General features: G+C 40.9%; 1 protein-coding gene across 7 annotated transcripts in view; it reads right to left on the bottom strand.

Moving 5' to 3' along the window:
• Positions 1-18079, bottom strand: part of GALK2 (galactokinase 2) — a 121889-nt gene that overhangs the window by 20678 nt on the left and 83132 nt on the right. For all 7 annotated transcript variants that reach the window (XR_011499561.1, XR_011499562.1, XR_011499560.1 and 4 more), the window contains one exon: positions 16501-16711. Coding sequence is in view for 4 of the 7 variants with exons in the window: in XM_014852699.3 (XP_014708185.3) it covers positions 16501-16711 (211 nt within the window). In the remaining 3 variants the exon portion in view is untranslated. The remainder of the gene's footprint in view (positions 1-16500; positions 16712-18079) is intronic.

The raw sequence follows: 18079 nt of genomic DNA on the forward strand, positions 1-18079 counted from the left end.
ACCTACAGTCAACAACAGTGTATTGTACATGTAAAATTTGTTAAGAGCATAGATCTCATGTTAAGTGTTCTTATCACAATAAAAAATAAAATAGGGGGCCGGCCCCGTGGCTGAGTGGTTAAGTTAGTGCACTCTGCTTTGGCAGCCCAGGGTCTCACCAGTTTGGATCCTGGTCACGGACACGGCATCACTCATCAGGCCATGCTGAGGTGGCGTCCCACTTGCCACAAGACAGAAGCACTCACACTACAATGTGCAACTGTATACTGGGGGGCTTTGGGGAGAAAAAGAAGAAGAAAATAAATAAATAAATAAAATAAATTTTTTAAAAAATTTTAAATAAAGAAAGTAATAGTCTCCTAAAGAGAATTTGTTAAGCAAGAACAATAAAGGACAAAGATGCTTGGGCAGCTCCTCACAGCTGAAGTGGAGGCACAAAGTCAAGAGGATATCCTGATCTGGGTTAGCCCAAAAGCAGAGCCTGAGACAAAGACTTGGGTACTGGTAGCATAAATCCAGGAAGCAGGAGCAAAGGAGTGCGGAAAGGGAGACAGGAAAGGAGAGAAGCCAATAAAGGGTGCCTGGTGAGCAGGTCACCACTGCGGACAGCCAGGGCCCCACTGCTTGGGAGTCTCTCTGAAGAGCCGTGTAGAACGTGCCTCAAAATTGGCCCACCAGAGGATGGGAAGCTGGGGCACTTACTCACAGACACTCCTGCTGTTGCCCCCAGAGGGGTTAACTTCTCCACAAAAATGTGCCTGGGCAGCACAGCTACTTTCAGTGACTTTGGAGAATGCCCCAAGCCAACAAAGAAGAGATACTCACACCAGCTGCTGGCTGGACGTGGACTGCTGGCAATGCTGAAATCAGGTGGGCTGAGGGGATGGGGCCCAGTGATCATGACCTTCATGGAGGAAGTGAAACCAGCTGAGTTTAAAAGATGAGTGGGGGGACCGGCCCCATGGCATAGTGGTTAGGTCCAGCATGCTCCACTTTGGAATCCCAGGTTCGCAGGTTTGGATCTTGGGCGTGGACCTACACCACTCATCAGCCACGCTGTGGTGGCAACCCACATACAAAACAGAGGAAGATTGGCACAGATACTAGCTCAGGGCTGATCTTCCTCAAACAAAAAAAAGAGTAAGACTGGCAACAGACATTATCTTAGAGCCAATCTTCCTTGCCAAAAAATAAAACCAAAAACAAACCAAAAAAAATGAGTAGGCATCCAGCAAACCAATTAAAAGGTGGGGTAAGGAGGAAAAAAAAGGATTGGGAACTTAAGGCAGCCAGAACATCATGAGCAAAGACATGAAGATTAAAAACCAGGAGGTGTTCTAAAGAATCCATAGAACTGTGATGTAAAAAAAAAGAAAGAACTTTGATGTGCCTGCAAAATATAAAATGAGGATGAAGAACAGAAGCAACAAGAAACACAGTGAAAGAGAAAATCAAAGCAATAGGCAGAGGCCAGGTCAGGAGGGCTTGGTATGTTATGCCAAGTAAGGTGTTTAAATTGTATTCTATAAAGAAGTGCTTCTTGGCCATTTTAGGGTTATAGAATGTTTTGAGAATCGAATAAAAGCTATGGGCTCTCTCCCCCGTGTGAATGCACAAATATCCAAAATTGTACATATAGTACAGCACACACACAGACTCCGTAAAGCTATCCTTGGGTCCCGGTAAGAATTCTAGCTAGAAATAAGACAGCATTAAAGGGTTTTAGCAATTATATCAGTCAGGATTCTTGTTTGTAAACAACTGAAACCTACATGAACTAACCTAATCAAAAATGAATTTATTTCCATTTTGAAGATATTAGGGAGCTCACACAATCTATTAGGATTATGTATTCCTATTCTCTATTACACTGTGAGAAAACCAGGTAATGGGTCAAAAGCCAAGGGAAGCAGGCAGTGAGGAACGCTGCCAAAGTCACTCCACAAGTCTAGATATGACATTGGACTCTAGACACTTTATCAATGGATCCTGTGCCTATTAGACTCAAAGCCCCAGACATAAGCACCTGCCAGGACATCAGGATGAAATGAGGACTCTTGTTCACACCCAGATGACAAGTGACCCATGAGAGGCAAATCTGACCCCTCAAATCTTGCCTTCTACCGTCGGAGGCAAGACCCTCCCTCACCGACATGCACACAGCAGGAGGTCCCAGGAAAGGGCCTGGAGCTGGGTAGCCAAGACTATGGCACTAGCCCCCAGCAGCAGTGAAACAGCACGACTCTCCTAGCATTTAAAGCTTCTCCTCTCCAGACCAGCCACCCAGCTTCCCTCACGTGATTGGATTTCAAGTCTCCATCACTGACGATTCCTCTGAACACGCATTAGGCTGCGTCTGCCCTTCTTAAAGGGTGGGTCCCCCAGGCTGAGGAGTGCAAAGTAGAGCTGGACCATCATCGTCTCCCTCATTCTCAACATAGTGAGTTTCTTCCTGGAACCTCCTATTACCGACTGCTTATAGGCTATGTGGAGATGGAAGAAGGCAGAGCATTGGTTTTCAGGTAACAGTCTAAAAAGTGATAAATATTTTGGGAATCAGACTTAACTTGGATAAAGACTTCATCTCAGGATGATTAATCAAAACAAAATAAATAAATATACTGGTCTGAGAGAACTGGAAACCTTGATCATGTAAGTGGATAATTAACTTTCTGAGACTCTCATACCCCCCAAATACTTTCCCACTGTTTGGGCGAGGGGCTAAAAGCAGTTGTGGCTTTAGCTGCCTTTGCACAATCATGTAGCTGCACGCTACTGGCCAGCGTCTCTGCAAAATAGAAAGTTCCACAGGGCTAAACCCAGAGTTGGCTTCCAAGAACAGCAATCCAGAGGTGGATGGAAAAACCACCTCAGAACCCACTCCGGAGGACTCTGTTTTCCTCTGCAGCAAAGTTACATTAAGTCCCTGCTCCGAGGCGTGGAGTCTTCGGGGTATTCAAGCAGCAGAATGGAAAACACTATACAATCCTCATGCAAGTTGGACTGTGGTTTCAAATTTATTTTCCTAGTAATAATATTTTTCATAAATGTGAAGTTTCTGAAATAGTCAAACCCACAAAAAATAAACTGCTGTTTTCAGCCACATTAGTATCTCATTCCCTTGCTGCAAAGACTAAATTAAATTAGCATTTTACATTTAAGAGGAAAAAAACTTTAACTACCTGGCTTTTAAAAACAAAACCACTGATGAAAAAATACATCTGCACTTTCAACACAGACCACATTAATCCATGGAAAACTACATTCCAAAAGGCATTTGTGAATATTTTCAAATCCACAGCATAATGCCATCTTGTCGGTGGAGAATAACAGCTCCCCACATGTTTACAGCTTCCTTTCTAAGATTTCCAAGAGCAGCAAGAGCCGGCACTGTCTGTGTCATAATAAATTCTACTCTCTGATCTTGAAACCTTTGCTTCACTCTGCTGTAGTCACCCTTGCCTGCATTTTACACTCTGGTAACATACTAAGATCCTGTTAACTCCAGGGCCATTCAAATGATAAGACGGAGCCCATCGCTCCCTTCCTTTTCATTCTATACCTTCCTAGTTTGGATTCTTTTCATCCCATGTCTGAACAATTGCTCCACCTTCTAACTTGTCTCCCTCTCACCTCTAATCAACCTGTATACGGCTGTCATAGTAAACTTCCCAAATCACCATCTTGATTGTGGCATTCCTAAATATTTCATTGCATCAAACACTGACATATTTTTCCATTGTCCAATAAATGAAGGACCACACATTCCAATCCATCAAGACACACTGGATCCTCTGCATGTGCTTAGTCCTTTCCTACCTCTTACAGTGTGCTTCTGCCAACCCCGTGCTTGAGATACCCTACTCCATCACTGCTTGTCCAAGAGGGGAGGCCCAGCATCAGTATCCTACCCAGACTGGTTCTGAAATCCCTGAATCTCTTTCAGTGTCAGCCCAGATGCCACCTCTTCCATGAAGCTCTCTAAGAACATTCCAGTTGCCAACTACTGTGTGTTCCCTTCTACTTATAGTTATCATACACTGCTTTAGAAGGGCATGGACTGTGCCATCTTCATCTGTATAGCCCCTTAGGACCTAATAGAGTGTCTTAAATATAACTGGTTCTCAAAAAATGTCATCTTCTCTCTCCCATCCCATCAGCAAGGGAAGAATCCGAAGGTGTTCCTGGATGAGCTGCATTTTTGTCTCTCTTTCTTGAGGAAACTACTTTCCCATTAACCTCTCAGAACTTTCCTGAAACTTTGTTCTTGGAAAAAGTGAAAGGAGCAGACAGTGTCAAATCATTTGAAGAGAAGGCTAGGGAGTTGGGAGTTGAATGAAGGATTACGGAAAACAAAGGTCACACTTGCCTGGAGCTGGCCTGTCTTGGTATTTTAAGATAAAAGGGAATGAGTTCTTGTCTTTGCTTTCTCCTATTAATGGAATTACAGAGGAAAAAGAGTAAGGGAACAAAAAAGCTGAAGGCGAGGCAAAGGAAACACAAGTGTTTATCTGAGAAATAAGTAGTCTATTTCTATCAGAACACTTTAGTAATTACTTTGTCATTGTCTTCCCACAAAATGATAAGTAAATGAAGGCAAGGATTATGCTGGCTTTGCTAATTGCCAGTGCACAGTCCCTAGCACCCTGCTTGAATAGTTGGCCCTCAATTGAGGATTTACTGAATAAAGGAATAGAAATTTACTTCTCTTTACTCACATTACTCAATTATTCACTACTGTGATCAAAAAGTAGTAGTTTACCAAACTACAACAATAGTTTAAGCAATTGAGAAGCTACATCTTCTGCTATGCCAAAGACTCGACTAGATTGCATAGGCTGTTGCCCAGAGTTTGCTTTTGAAAGGTGTGCATTGGAGCAGACCAGGAAGGTGACCTGGGCACTGGATGAGGGGTGACCAGGTGTGAGGGAGCTCTGACGCATGTGCTAAATGCGGCCCTCCCCTTAATCCTCCTCTTAATTCCCTCATCGCAAGCATCGAAGACGGTATACCTGCACTACACTTGGATTTTCAAAAATGCAGTGTAGTATTAGAGAAGATATAAATGTTGCACTTTCACAAACACCTAATTTGATGTCTCCAGGTGCTTACAATATAACTGGTAATATCCTGAACAGATAAATGAGGGTGCCTGCTATTTCCCAGAAGGCCATGATTACAAATGTGTTGCTGTAGCTCTCCAGGGACCAGGGTGGGAGTGAATGCACACAAGCATGAGTTGGTGGTGGTTGCTCTGTGTTTGTGTTTATCTGCTTCTCCATAAACAAGCTCTGTACACATAATCAGATCTCCCCCTTTATCAGATTCTTTTCCCTGTTTCTTTGTCCATATGACCGTTTCCCTTTTGATCTTTATCCCTTCTGTCCCCTTTCCCCTATAAGATTGAAATACAGAAATGAAGCAGATATCATGTGTTAATCCAGTAGAATTTTATGTTCCTTGTTTTTAGAATTTTATAGTTTCTCATTAAAAGACTAAATTCTATTGCTTGCCTATGTAGGTGGTCTCTGGTCTTTTTCACTGTTGCATCAGTGGCCTTTGGCAGAATAAAGGCTTCCCAACATTAGAGAGGTCCTAATGGACTGAGGGTGTTCATTTTTGTGGTCTCTTCCACCCCATTCCCTCTTAAAGACAATATGAGGAACCATCTTTCTCAAAGTTTTTTAAAAAACTATGCAGTGTCTCTGCCCTGAATGTAGAGACATTGCCCTGTGATGTTTCATCTGGAAACCTGTAGCATGAATGACAGTCAATTGAGATCTCATGTGGTGAAAACCGTGAATGTTTATACAGGTATGATGGATCATTATTTTTGTTGTAATTATTGATATTTGGTAATATCAATAGCAGGTAATAACCTGCTAAAAGTCACTAGATCCATGCATAGCTACTTACTTCTGCTGACTCACACGGAAACAAACTCACATGGTACACAATTTCTTATTTAAAAATTTTTGTTAGGAAACTTTCTTCCACCTGAATCTAGGTACTTTCAAAAAGAACAAAGTCATAGGAAGTGAACAACTAAAAATGGAAAGAGATACAATCCTGGACCACCCTAACATTCTAGAATGACAGTCTCCTGAGAAGAGACTGTGAGCTGTATAAGACAAGAAAAAAAGTGACAAGCCACCAGGAGTAAGAAGACTTTCACCAGACAAAGTCCAGATAAAAGGCCAGTATGAGAGAAATATGGGCCATAAAAGAAGTCACATGTCTAATTTGTTAGTGAAAAAACTTGGAATTTGATCAAGAAGAATATTGACTGTCCCAGATGTCTAGAAAGAAATATCAACTTCGTATTTTTATGTAAGAAAGTAATGGTTCTCACTGGTATCACCAAGATTGAGGGGGATGAGACTCACAGCTACATGGCACAGGGAAGTGTGGTTGTCATTAGGACTATTTCCAAATGTTCCAGCTCTCCTTACACGAGTTAAGGCAGACTGAAGTTCATCACATCCCCTCTGAAGTTCATCACAGCCACATGACTTGCTTGAGCCAATGAAATGAGAATGGGAGTGAGGGTGTCACTTTCTGGCACATGTTAAGAGCCAGTGAGCGATCAGCAACCTTTCCTTCCTCTGGTCACAGTGATTATGGACAAACACATTGAGATGGAGCCCCCTGAGCCTAGGCCCCTGCGTGTCTCAGAGAAACAGGCCTATTTGCTGACTCATGTTAGCTAGGCAGAGTGGGCAGGAAATAAATTTTTGTTGGGTCAAGCCACTGAGATTTTGGAATTGTTTGTTACTGAATCTCAATCAACATGAACACACCAACAGAGGAGATAATCACTTTGACCAAAATAAACAAATTTAACTATGAGAAAAGCAGCTTTGTATACAAAGAAAATATTTACTTGTCTGGAAACATAAAAATGTAAAAATGAAAGCAAAAAAGGAAAATAGGAGGGGCAAGATTGTATGTCTTAGGTAGATGAAGACCATAGAAGGTGTTTTCCTAATCCAAACCTGCAGAGGGGCAGCAGGGTACACAAAGAGATGTCAGCTGTCCTCGTATCTGCCGAAGCCTCACTCTACTCAAAGCAGAGTGGCTAATACATTCACGGCTGACTCTCATAACTTCATCTCTCAGAAGGTAGACATACATCCATGATAAATTCAAGCAAAGGGAATACGGAGTAATGTCAAATTATGTATCTTAGGCTTAAGAAAAATATCCATTTAAAAGTTTAGAAATTGTCCTTTTCTTTTCCTTTCCTTCTCTTCCCTTGAGGCAGCCATGAATGAATGGCAGGGCCAGCAAGGCCAGAGTCAAAGAGGGAATTGTGGTTAAGGAGGTGACCAGGAACTACAGGGTCAGGGCCAATGAAGCTGGCAGGGCTGGGCCCAAGGTGGTGGTCAGGGCTGAGCACCCCAGGGGGACCAGCAATGCCAAGGCCAAGGAGGTGGCTGAGGTGAAGAACGTAGCTGGTAGGGTCAGAATATCAGGTACAAACAGGCAATAAGGAAATTAAAAAATATATTAGGCATATTTTTTATGCTTTAAAGGTCTATGTAGGGGCACCAGGTGCTATTGCAGCTCATGTACATCGTCACTTATCTTCTAGCTCACTCCGTTGGCACAGAACAGCAACCAGGTCCACAGCACCTCTAGGTCCCACTGGCCCTTCCTTCAGCTTCTGTGACTCCTGGGCCAGGTACATGTGTGGCTGCTCCTGCAGAACACCAGTATCATCAAAGTTGGAGGCCTGGAGGTGGTGAGAGTCTGACTCCGGTTCCAGTCCATCCTCGTGGGCTCCAGCTCGGCCTTGCTCTCCCCCACTTCACATCTATCATCACCTCCTGACTATCTTTCCTGTTGACTTCAGGCTCCAGCAGCAGAGGCAAAGACGTAGCCTTATGTAGACTGTTCAAACAGCTTACACAACTTCATGTGGTCAAATCTACATAATAAATCCCTTTTTCTGATAGAACCCTGACTATTACAACCCCATACCACATAGTGGTTAAGATGGTAGAGGGACGGCTCTAGAGTCAGACTGCATGGGTTTGAATCCCAACTCTGCTGCTTTTAGCTGTACGAGTTTGAGCAAGTTACTTAATGGTTCTGTGCCTCGGTTTCCTCATCTATAAAACAGCAAAATATTGGAACCTACCTTATGGGATGTTCCCAGCAGAAAAACCATCTAAAGCCAGTCTTTATCCTTTATGTTCCCCTAAATTAAATCTATATAATCTGTTCTAGATATCACTTACATAGATTTGAAATATTTTAAGAAAAGTCCATGTATGAATTCAAAGACCACTGTCAAAAATAGAGATGTAAGATAGAATGCTCTGTTGGCTGGAAAACTTTGGTATCATTCTTTGTTTACAGGATAAAAAAGGAATATTCAGCATTATTAATTGACAATTATGTCAATGAACACAAACCTAATTAGTACTGTAATGGCCAAATGCATTTGCCTTTCGCTTTTAAACAGAATTTCAAACAAGCAAAAGTAACAACTACCAAAAAATTCTGTTTTTCTTAGGAGCTGCCTAACTTTGGGAGTCTGACTGTCATATCTCAATAGTGTGAATAGATTAGGAGAGTGGGAAGAAGGAGTGGTGAATACATCAATATTTGAAGCTGTGTGTCCAGATGTGTTTATGACAGAGTTTATAGCCTTGAAAAGAACAATTTCATGCAGGTACTCTAAACACAAGGACCGCATTAATAAACAAGGACAGCAAAGTTTTAAAAGTACTTAGAACAGTGCTTGGCACATAGTAAGTGGTTGATGTGGTTGTTAATATCATTATTATTAATAATGTACATGAATATTACTCATGTACGTGAGATTTTTTTTTAAAAGGCTAGATATAACCACTCTTTAGACATTGAGTGCATTCTTGAATTGGCCTCCTTCCCATTACTTTTCCATATAAATAGAAGAAAATTAATTTAACTCATTTATTCATTCAGCAAATATTTGCCAGTTACTACAGGAATACAGAGATGCCCAAAACAAGGACCGTTTTTCAAGGACACAAATGCTGTGGGAAGATAGTACTCCGTGGCTCACATTTAGCTGCTGCTACTCTTTCAGGGTTTAGCTCCAGGAAATATCATTATAGTAGCTACTGTATGGGAATTTCATGCGAGGCTGGAAAAGTTGTTTCTTACTTTCATAGCTGTGGGTCACCAGAGTCTACAGGGCTGCTGTTGTCAGGAAGGTAGCTGTCCCTTGCCTCCTTCCCTGCCGTATGGTCTCCCTGAAGCTGAAGGTTCAAAACACAAGGGTAACCTTCCTAGAGAGACGAAAACTCTTCTTTGAGAAAGAGGATCATAGTGTCCAACAGAGGTAAATGTTTGGTCTTGTTGGTCTAACTCTCTACTACATCCTCTACTGCCAGCCCTGCCCAAATCACATTAACTCAAGAAACTTGGGGAACTCAAGGTTTTGAAGGTACAAAGTATGAAGAGGTGGTCAAGCTCCTAGGTTCATTCTTGGCCTGCTTCAGTCCAAGATGGCCAAGTATATTTAAGACTACTACAGGGGTCAGCTTCTCCTCCAAATGTACCTTCAGAATTGGTTTCATTCTAGCTCTTTTAAAACTCTCACACAAGTGGATGAAAATTCCAGAATTCTCATGCTTTTGTGGCTCCAGAATGGCCCCAGGAGCCAGAGACAGGTCTTCCATTATTAGTCATATGAAATAAGAGGGAGATTCTGAGCTCTGGCCTACCCATCAATGGCTCAGGCACTGACCAGTACACAGCACACGGCACTGGTGTGATTCCAACACACTGGTGCTGGGCCATTCCTAGAGAAGTTGAGATTTTTAAGATGCTATGTCTTTAAAATCATACTTAATGAAGTATGTTTGCATTCATTTTTAGTTCCTTAAATATTTGAAGAGGAAAGGTGAACCAGTGAAGAGGGACATTATAATGCACACATCTGAAAGAGGAAGATGAAAACCCAGGAAGGAAGCAATCCCAAGTGATCTGGGATAACAGTTCATCCCATTGTTTCCTAGAAAATGAAGAATACGTACTCCCGGCATGATCTTGCCCTCTGTAGCCAGACCACTGAGAATTCAGCAGGAGCTAGGGAGCAAAAAGGAGAGCTCAGGCAGAAAGGAAAAGGAAAAAGAACTAAGTGAAAGCAAATTTTCCCCACACTTGACTTCCAAAACAGCTTAAAGCATATCTCTTGTGCCTTACAAAAATAGTTATTTGATTTATTCTTTTGTATTTTATTTCACAAGAATCTATTTTGTAAAAAGGAAAACAACAGACAAAACTGAAGGACTCATTTTTATTTGGACTAATTAGAACTTCATCACACAGATTTTAAGGATTTCTGCTCAACCAACATCTGTAAACTCTAAAAAGATCTATAATTTCCTTTGGAGTTTTTTCTAGGCTCTTTATGGAAAACTTTTCTTCCAAAATTCTTATAAGAACAACAGTTGAATGTGTTGAGATCATAGAATTTAGTGCCTGATATCTTGCAAGCTATTTTTAAATCAATTTCCTTGATATCTGAGAACACTTAATTGGAAATTGACGTTACTGACTGGTTGACTCTTTTTATATTGTAAAGTACCTTTATATTTTTCCATTAGGTAATAAACAACTACTCTTCTTAGACTTAACTGAGGTAATCTATGAGGACCACACGTTTATCAAACAAGAAAATTCCATAGCACTTCTCACGGTCCTTCTATAACACAGCTCATGCACATTCTGGTCAAGTTGAGTTTGATTGTTAAAGTAAGCAAGCTACTGGATGCCACACAGTTTTACATCTTCTAAGGCCAAAGCACCAGAATGGGAAACAGCCAAAAGGAAACTCTTTAACCACAAAGTAACCTCTCTTCATCACCTTTCTTTAGTTTCAAGAAAAAATCAGACCTAAGCAAAGCCAAAACTCAATATTATCTCCCTTACTTGGTGCAGGATTGCTAAGGCCAGTTTATTAATAGGCTGAGATAATAAGTAATGGCAGAAAGAGTATTGGATTAAATCAGAAGACTAAAATTTGGTATCTGGTTCTAGCACTTATTACCTCTGTAGACTTGTAACTATGTGTAACTCTCTGACCTCAGTTTCCTCATCTGTGAAATGAGGATAACCATGTGCCCCAGGGTTCTCGTGAGATTCAAATCAGATGATGTGGGTGAAGAGTAATGTGTAAACCATAAAGTAAATAACAAGTTTTTTGGGTTTTTCTTTACTCTAGATGTCTTCCTAGAGAGCAGTCCATGCCACTGCCCTGTGCTTGCTTGAAAGCCATGATTATTACTCGTGACTTTGGAGATCACAGGGTCCAAACAAATTAGTCAGCAACTGGCCAGCACTTTGTCAGCATATGGTCACAGGCAGAGTTGGTAATTCAAGCGAGAGATTCATGTTCAGCCCAGCACAGTGCATCTATATAGCAGGGCCACCCCAACTCAGAGCAGAGGCTGGGCACTCCCAGAAGGAATGCACCCAATAAATCCCCCCTTTCTTAAACTAGTGCCCAAACCACCTGACCCATTCTCTACCTCGGTTTTCATTTAGTTCCTCATGGATTCCTCTGTTTATCCTCCAGTGTGTGTCCTTGACTTATCTCCTGTGCGAGATACACATGCCCATCTCTCCTGGCTCTGATCACTGCTTCCCCTTTTCTTTGGGTCACACCTTAGGAAACACCCCTCCCACATCAGCCTGGCCTCTGAGCCTCTGGAAACCCAGACATTATACCATACCCTTAGATAATGCCTACCTGTGGGCAAGGCCTCACAAATAATCCTTAAATTATTCCTGGCCAGTTCCTAGTAATGGATTATAGCCATTCTAAACAACATCCAAAAGATTTTGCTTTGTGTGTGTATGCGTGTTTAATTTTAATGGCCTCTGAGCATTTCTAAATCTAATTATTAGAAATTTGGAAAGAGCAAATAACAATTTCACATGGGTCTGTGGAAGTCTGGCTGGTTTAGCAGAGGCTGCGAGGCATAGTTTGATTATAAACATCTCTGCCTACACTGTCACCTCAAGATCAACATCTCCCAGGTAAAGAAAGAAAGAAAGGAATTTTGGCATAAAGAGAACATTGGATTCCACATCACTTTGACAAAGGCATGGATTTCCATGATGGGAAAATTAGTTCAAGCCAAAACTAAGCATGTTAAAATATAGGCACCTGGAATAAAGGGGTGGTGGCACCCTCCGGAGTCCTCTGCTTGGGACATGGGCCATCTTTGCTTCCTCTCATACAATCTAATACAGTACCACATTCAATAAGAATCCTATCTTCTAAAGGGTTAAAAGAAATATTTGCTTAAGGTTTTAGAACAACCAAAGCACAAACTCAGAAGGAACAAGGCAAAGATATAAAAGGATTTGATCCCTAAAGTTAAAGCTGAGTGCCAGGAGAATTCAGCTGGAAATTTGGCTGAGGCTAGATGGCTGGGTTCAGAAAGCAAAGGAAATGACATTAATCTAGGAGACTCTAGAATCCCACAGACTAATTTATATTCATAGCTTTTAAAACTTATTTACTATATTCCAATAGCAAAAGGGGGAATCCTTTGAGGACACAGAATTACAGAATGGATTCACTTATTTAACATAGATTTATTGAGTGCAAACAAAACATAAGTAAATTGTAGAAAGTAATGCAGGTGGGTCAGTAGGGATGTTATTTTAGATAGAGAGATAGGATTAGCAGGCATCATTTTTACAAAAACAATGAAATCATTATTCTTTAGGGGGAAAAAAACTTAAACAGCAATGCATGTACTATGATTAGCAAATTATCCTTTGTGTTTTCCGGGAAATTAACTTATTCAAAAAAATGCTAAAAAAAAAGAGGAGAAGGAAAGACAGGCAGATGCAGAGAAAAAGCAACAGAGATACAGAGAAAGAGAACAGGCTGTGGATTGAGAGGATAAGAAAAGATAAGAATTATATTGACCTTTTATCTATTGCACTACTGGGTATTTATTCAAAGAACACGAAATCAATAATTCAAAAAAACACATGTACCCCTATGTTTATCAGAGCACTATTCACAACAGCCAAGACGTGGAAGCAACCCAAGTGCCCATCAGAGGATGAACGGATAAAGAAGGTGTGTTTTATATATACACAATGGAATACTACTCAGCCATAAAAAAGACAAAATTGTGCCATTTGCAACAACATGGATGGACCTTGAGGGAATTATGTTAAGCAAAATAGACAGGGAAAGACAAATACTGTATTATTTCACTCATATGTGGAAGATAAACAAACAAACATATAGATAAGGAGAACAGATTGGTAGTTACCAGAGGGGAAGGGGATGGGAGGAGGGCGAAAGGGATAAAGGGGGACATATGTATGGTGATGGATAAAAACTAGACTATTGGTGGTAAACATGATGCAGTCTATAAGAAACTGAAATATAACAATGTACACCTGAAATTTACACAATGTTATAAGCCAATATGAACTCAATAAAATAATTTTTTTAAGAAAATAATTATATTGAGCTTTTGACATAGGTTGGAACTGCATTTCAGAAAAGAGGAAAGGTCCAGTCAGAAAAGGACAGTGATGTTTAGGATTAAAGGCCCAGAGGCCAGACCAAGATGCAATTAGTAAGTAGAATGGTTCAGCCAAGACAACACTGCCCACATGGGCATGTGGGCAAAAGGGAGATAGGACAGAACAGAGTTAAGGCCAAATTGTGGAGAAACGTAACATCCATGTTAAGGAGTTTGGACAATGAGGTAATGGTGTGCCTCTAAAGGTTTCTGAACTAATAAGTAACACCATGAAAAGACTGCTTTAAGATCATTTGACAGTGAATATTCTCAATGTCTATTAAGAGTTCTTTGCCTCTTCATGAAAAATTCCCAAATGGTAATTATATAGTTTGGATCTTTATCTGTTCCACATCTTTACTTAGATGACTTGCCTTATCACCAAACTCAATTACATATATATGTATATATATATAAACTCATCATCTTGCCCCCAAAATTGTTTCCCCTACAATAATTCCCTAACTTGACCAGCATTCATACATTGGCCTTCTTTATCTTCTATTTCTTTTCTTCTTCCCTTCCTTTCCTCCCTCTCTCCCTAGACACAGGCAATCATCAATTCCAACTGAACTCTCCTTTACAGCCTTGAGAATCTACCCGTTGTGATATCCACCAAGAATTCCCTGTTTCATCCTCTTATGTGATGGAGAGAAGAACAATAATCCCCTAATTGGCATCCCTTTAGCCAGTATTTTTGGCCTCAAACTCATACTGCACACAATACCTCTTGGCACATGTTTTCAAAATCTTCATGTCTCCACGTCTTCTCTAAGGCTCTACTCTCTACCTGGAATGGCCTGTCACCCCTCTCAGCCTGGGAAATCCATAACTTTCTTTTAAGGTACAGCTCAAATTCAAGTCACAGGCATTAGTCACTCTCTCCTCCATACCCTCAGGAATCGATAAATACCTTGATTACAGCGGGTGTTATTTACTGTGATTATGGTGGGACACTCTCCCCCATAAGACACTAGGTCACTGTATGTAGAGGTCACATCCTGCTTATCATTGTATCCCAGTCTCCAGCATAATACCCAGCCCAGTGAAGTCAATACATATATCTGTTGAATTTGTAAACATGAACCATATCTTAAGTCAAAGGATAGAAGCTATTCCCCTGGATGCTCTCCTTATCCAACGCCCTACCCAACTTATTCATCCAATAAACATTTTGTTTACTCCTCCATTACCCATAAAACACAAACACACAAAGTATTTAATAAGGCTGTTGGTGATCTGGGCCTACCTACAAGCTCAGCCTGATATTTCACTCACTACTGTGTACATTATTTGCAAGAAACACTCAACTACATGTAGTTCTCTGGACATATAATCCTATCTCATGCCTCTCTGTTTCTGTGCCTGATGTTTTGTCTGCTTGGAAGTCTTTCTGACTGCTTGTCTACCTAGGAAATTCCTATTTATTCTCTAACTTCCGTCTGGTTGCTCTCTCCTTAGTAAAGCCCACTCTGACTTTTCTCCATCACTTCACTCATTAGTCCATGCTGGATCAACTTTTTCTTTATCTGCTTCCACCATTACATTGTAAACTACCCTTTTGTGTTTATCTCCGTGTTCTCAATGCTTAGTCTCATGGCCTGGCTGGGGGTGGGCGGGGTGGGGGTGGTGGTGAGGGAAGGAGAAATAACAAAAGTAGCTGACATTTATGAGTACCTCCATTACCAAGCATTTTCTTAGTACATTACACAGATTATTCCTTTAAGGAAGGTATTCCTATTATGCCTATTTCATGGTAAGACTAAGATAACAGAAAGGTTAAGAATTTATAAATCAAGTCACAAATCTAGTAGGTGAAGCTGGAGATCCTAATCCAGGCCATCCAGCTACCCTTTGGTCTACTGCCTTACTGGAGTGGAGGTCAGCAAACTTTTTCTGCAAAGGGCCAGATAGTAAATATTTTAGGTTTTATGGGCTATTCAGTCTCTGTTACAACTACTCAACTTTGCTGTTGCCGTGCAAGAGCAGCCATAGCCAACACATGGCTGTGTTCCAGCAAAAGTTTATTTACAAAAACAGGTGGCAAGTCTGATTAAGCCTGTAGGCCAGTTTATGCATTCCAGTTCTAGAGACTCTCTAAATGTTCATCAAATTAAATGGGATCTAACAATATTAGAAACTAAAACCTTCTCCCAGCCCTCAAATGATTCTCTTATCTTATCCTAAGCCTTTAAGACATTACTTGGCAGGCAAATCCACTGTACGTACTCAGTAAACAGTTGTGGAACTGAACTGAATGGGATGAAAATGGGTCCCTGAGGCTGATCTTTGTGCTAAGCTCTTACCCCCAACTCTACCTCAAGAGACTATTGGATCTTAGCTAGATATCCTACCCCAGCATTGACTCCTCACAAATAGACAACTTTTATTTCTCAAAGGAGAAGCCACTCCACCCTGTACCTCCAACCTTTACCTGACCTTCCTCTCAGGTATGTTATGTTATCAGTATAAAAGCAAAATTACTTGAAAGCAGCAGGCATTAGAAAAAGCTTGCAACTCAAGTGGGCCACAAGTTTCAACCTAAGCAGTGAAAACTGCCTGGTGTTCCAGAGTGGTGTTCTACAGCAGTTGTGGGCACTGCTCTAACCTAGATCTTTTTATGTAAGTAGTATACTAGTCAGAAAAATGGGAAAGGGAAAAAGGAGCTTATTGAATTATGAACTTCTTGAGGTCAGGAATGATGTATTATTCCTTTGCCTAGCCAGAATACCTGGCATATAGCAGACTAGGAAATGTTTGTTGAGGAATGAATGAATGAATTTAATGAAGCTAAGAGTCTAGATAACTGTTTGCCAAAACAAACATATTCTTCAAATTCCCTCAAGAATTCCCTTCAGAATCAGTAAGATAGACGGGGAAGTTGGAAACTTTCCACCTGTGATTCGGGGAACAACCCAGGCCTTACTTTCTCCTGCAGACTCACCGTCTTGAGTGTTTGGACTCAGGATTTGGGTTCGGAGCTCCTGCAGGCTAATTCCGAGACAGCTGCAGACCTCCTCAGGGCTGTAGGGCTCCGGGTGAAGGGCATCCTCTGTGATCAACAGCATTTCTTCCAGACTGACCCTGAGTCTGGCCTGTACCTCCTCCAGCCGCAGTACTTTATCCCATGGCAAGCTTTTTGACTTAGCCAGGAGCTGCAAATTCAAACGAGGATGATGGTCAGTTTTCATTTCAGACACTGGCATGTACTGTTTTAATTAGTCCAATTCAACTTTAAGCTGTTTTTCTTGTTCCCTTCAACCTATCCACATTTCCCACCATTGCTTGAAAATGCACACTGGGTTCAGATGTTTGGAATTAAACATGCTTATGTGACACTCACAGGCTAGTTCAGTATTTTTCCTGAAAAAGCTAATCCCCAAGGATTTTTTTTTTTTTTTTTTTTTGTCTGCAACCCCTTTCCCTCAGGGCTGTTTCTGTGAATAATTTGTTCTTTTATCTCTATTCAGTTCGTCTCTAATACACCACTGTCTGTAAAGTCTATAGAAAACTACTCAAATCTCACATGACCTGGGTACTGAGGTGGACACTGTATGCCCGATTTCATTAGAGCTCTTCCTGTTTACTACATGCCTCTTTGAAATGGCTAATGAATTTAAGTATCGGGGCGTTTGGAGTAAAGTCTAGATTTTAAATGAAAACCTCATTGGTGACCTTATGAAAAACCACTACATTAGGTCGCTTATAGTAGTAGAGCTGTATGTTCCTCCATTCTTGAGAAAGGAGTTTGGCTTCCAATTGCACTGGAGGTACCCCCTCAATCTGATGGAGAGAGTTAAGTACAAACCGAACTTTCATATCCAGGTCCACTCAGGGGAACCCCAACCCCGAATATGTTTCCCTCATTCTCCCCAAACCACTGACTGAGCCCTGCAGAGCAGGTGATAGTCAAAACAAGATGAAAATGTCTCTCATCCTGAAGTCTACACGATTCAATCTCTGGGTGGGAGGACAGCAGGTGCAGACAGTGCAAACAGCAAAAAAGAAGCAAGCAGAAGAAGGGGAACTTCGTCTTCAAGGAAATGTGCATCTGATTTACTCTTCTCTTAAGCTGATGATTTGATTTTCTTTCTCTTGGACAGGAAGCAGGGTTTACCAAAAGACCATTGTACTTTGGTTAGGGCCACTCACTTCTGAAGAATGTTAATAACAGAAGTTCTTATATTCATTAATCCTCTTTTTAAAACTCTGGCTCATACACTTGAAAGGAGTTAATGATTTTAAGGCAGAACTGGGAAAAGAGACAATAGAATTTTATTTTCCTGTTCAGTTATTTCACAAAACATGGTGCCATTTTTAAAGCAAAACACAAGCTAAGACCTTTCTTTTGACTTTGTTTGCTTAACACATTCAGTTAGTATTTATTAACGGTACTGGATTGATACCTCCACAGACTGATTGGTTCATTCATTCATTTAATTCATTCACTCATAGTCTATCTTCCAATGTATTCCAAAAATAATTTGAGAAAACCTATAAAGATGCGTAAAACAAAAGAAAAA

The sequence above is a fragment of the Equus asinus genome, chromosome 2 (assembly GCF_041296235.1).
Source record: "Equus asinus isolate D_3611 breed Donkey chromosome 2, EquAss-T2T_v2, whole genome shotgun sequence".
NCBI classification, from domain to species: domain Eukaryota; kingdom Metazoa; phylum Chordata; class Mammalia; order Perissodactyla; family Equidae; genus Equus; species Equus asinus.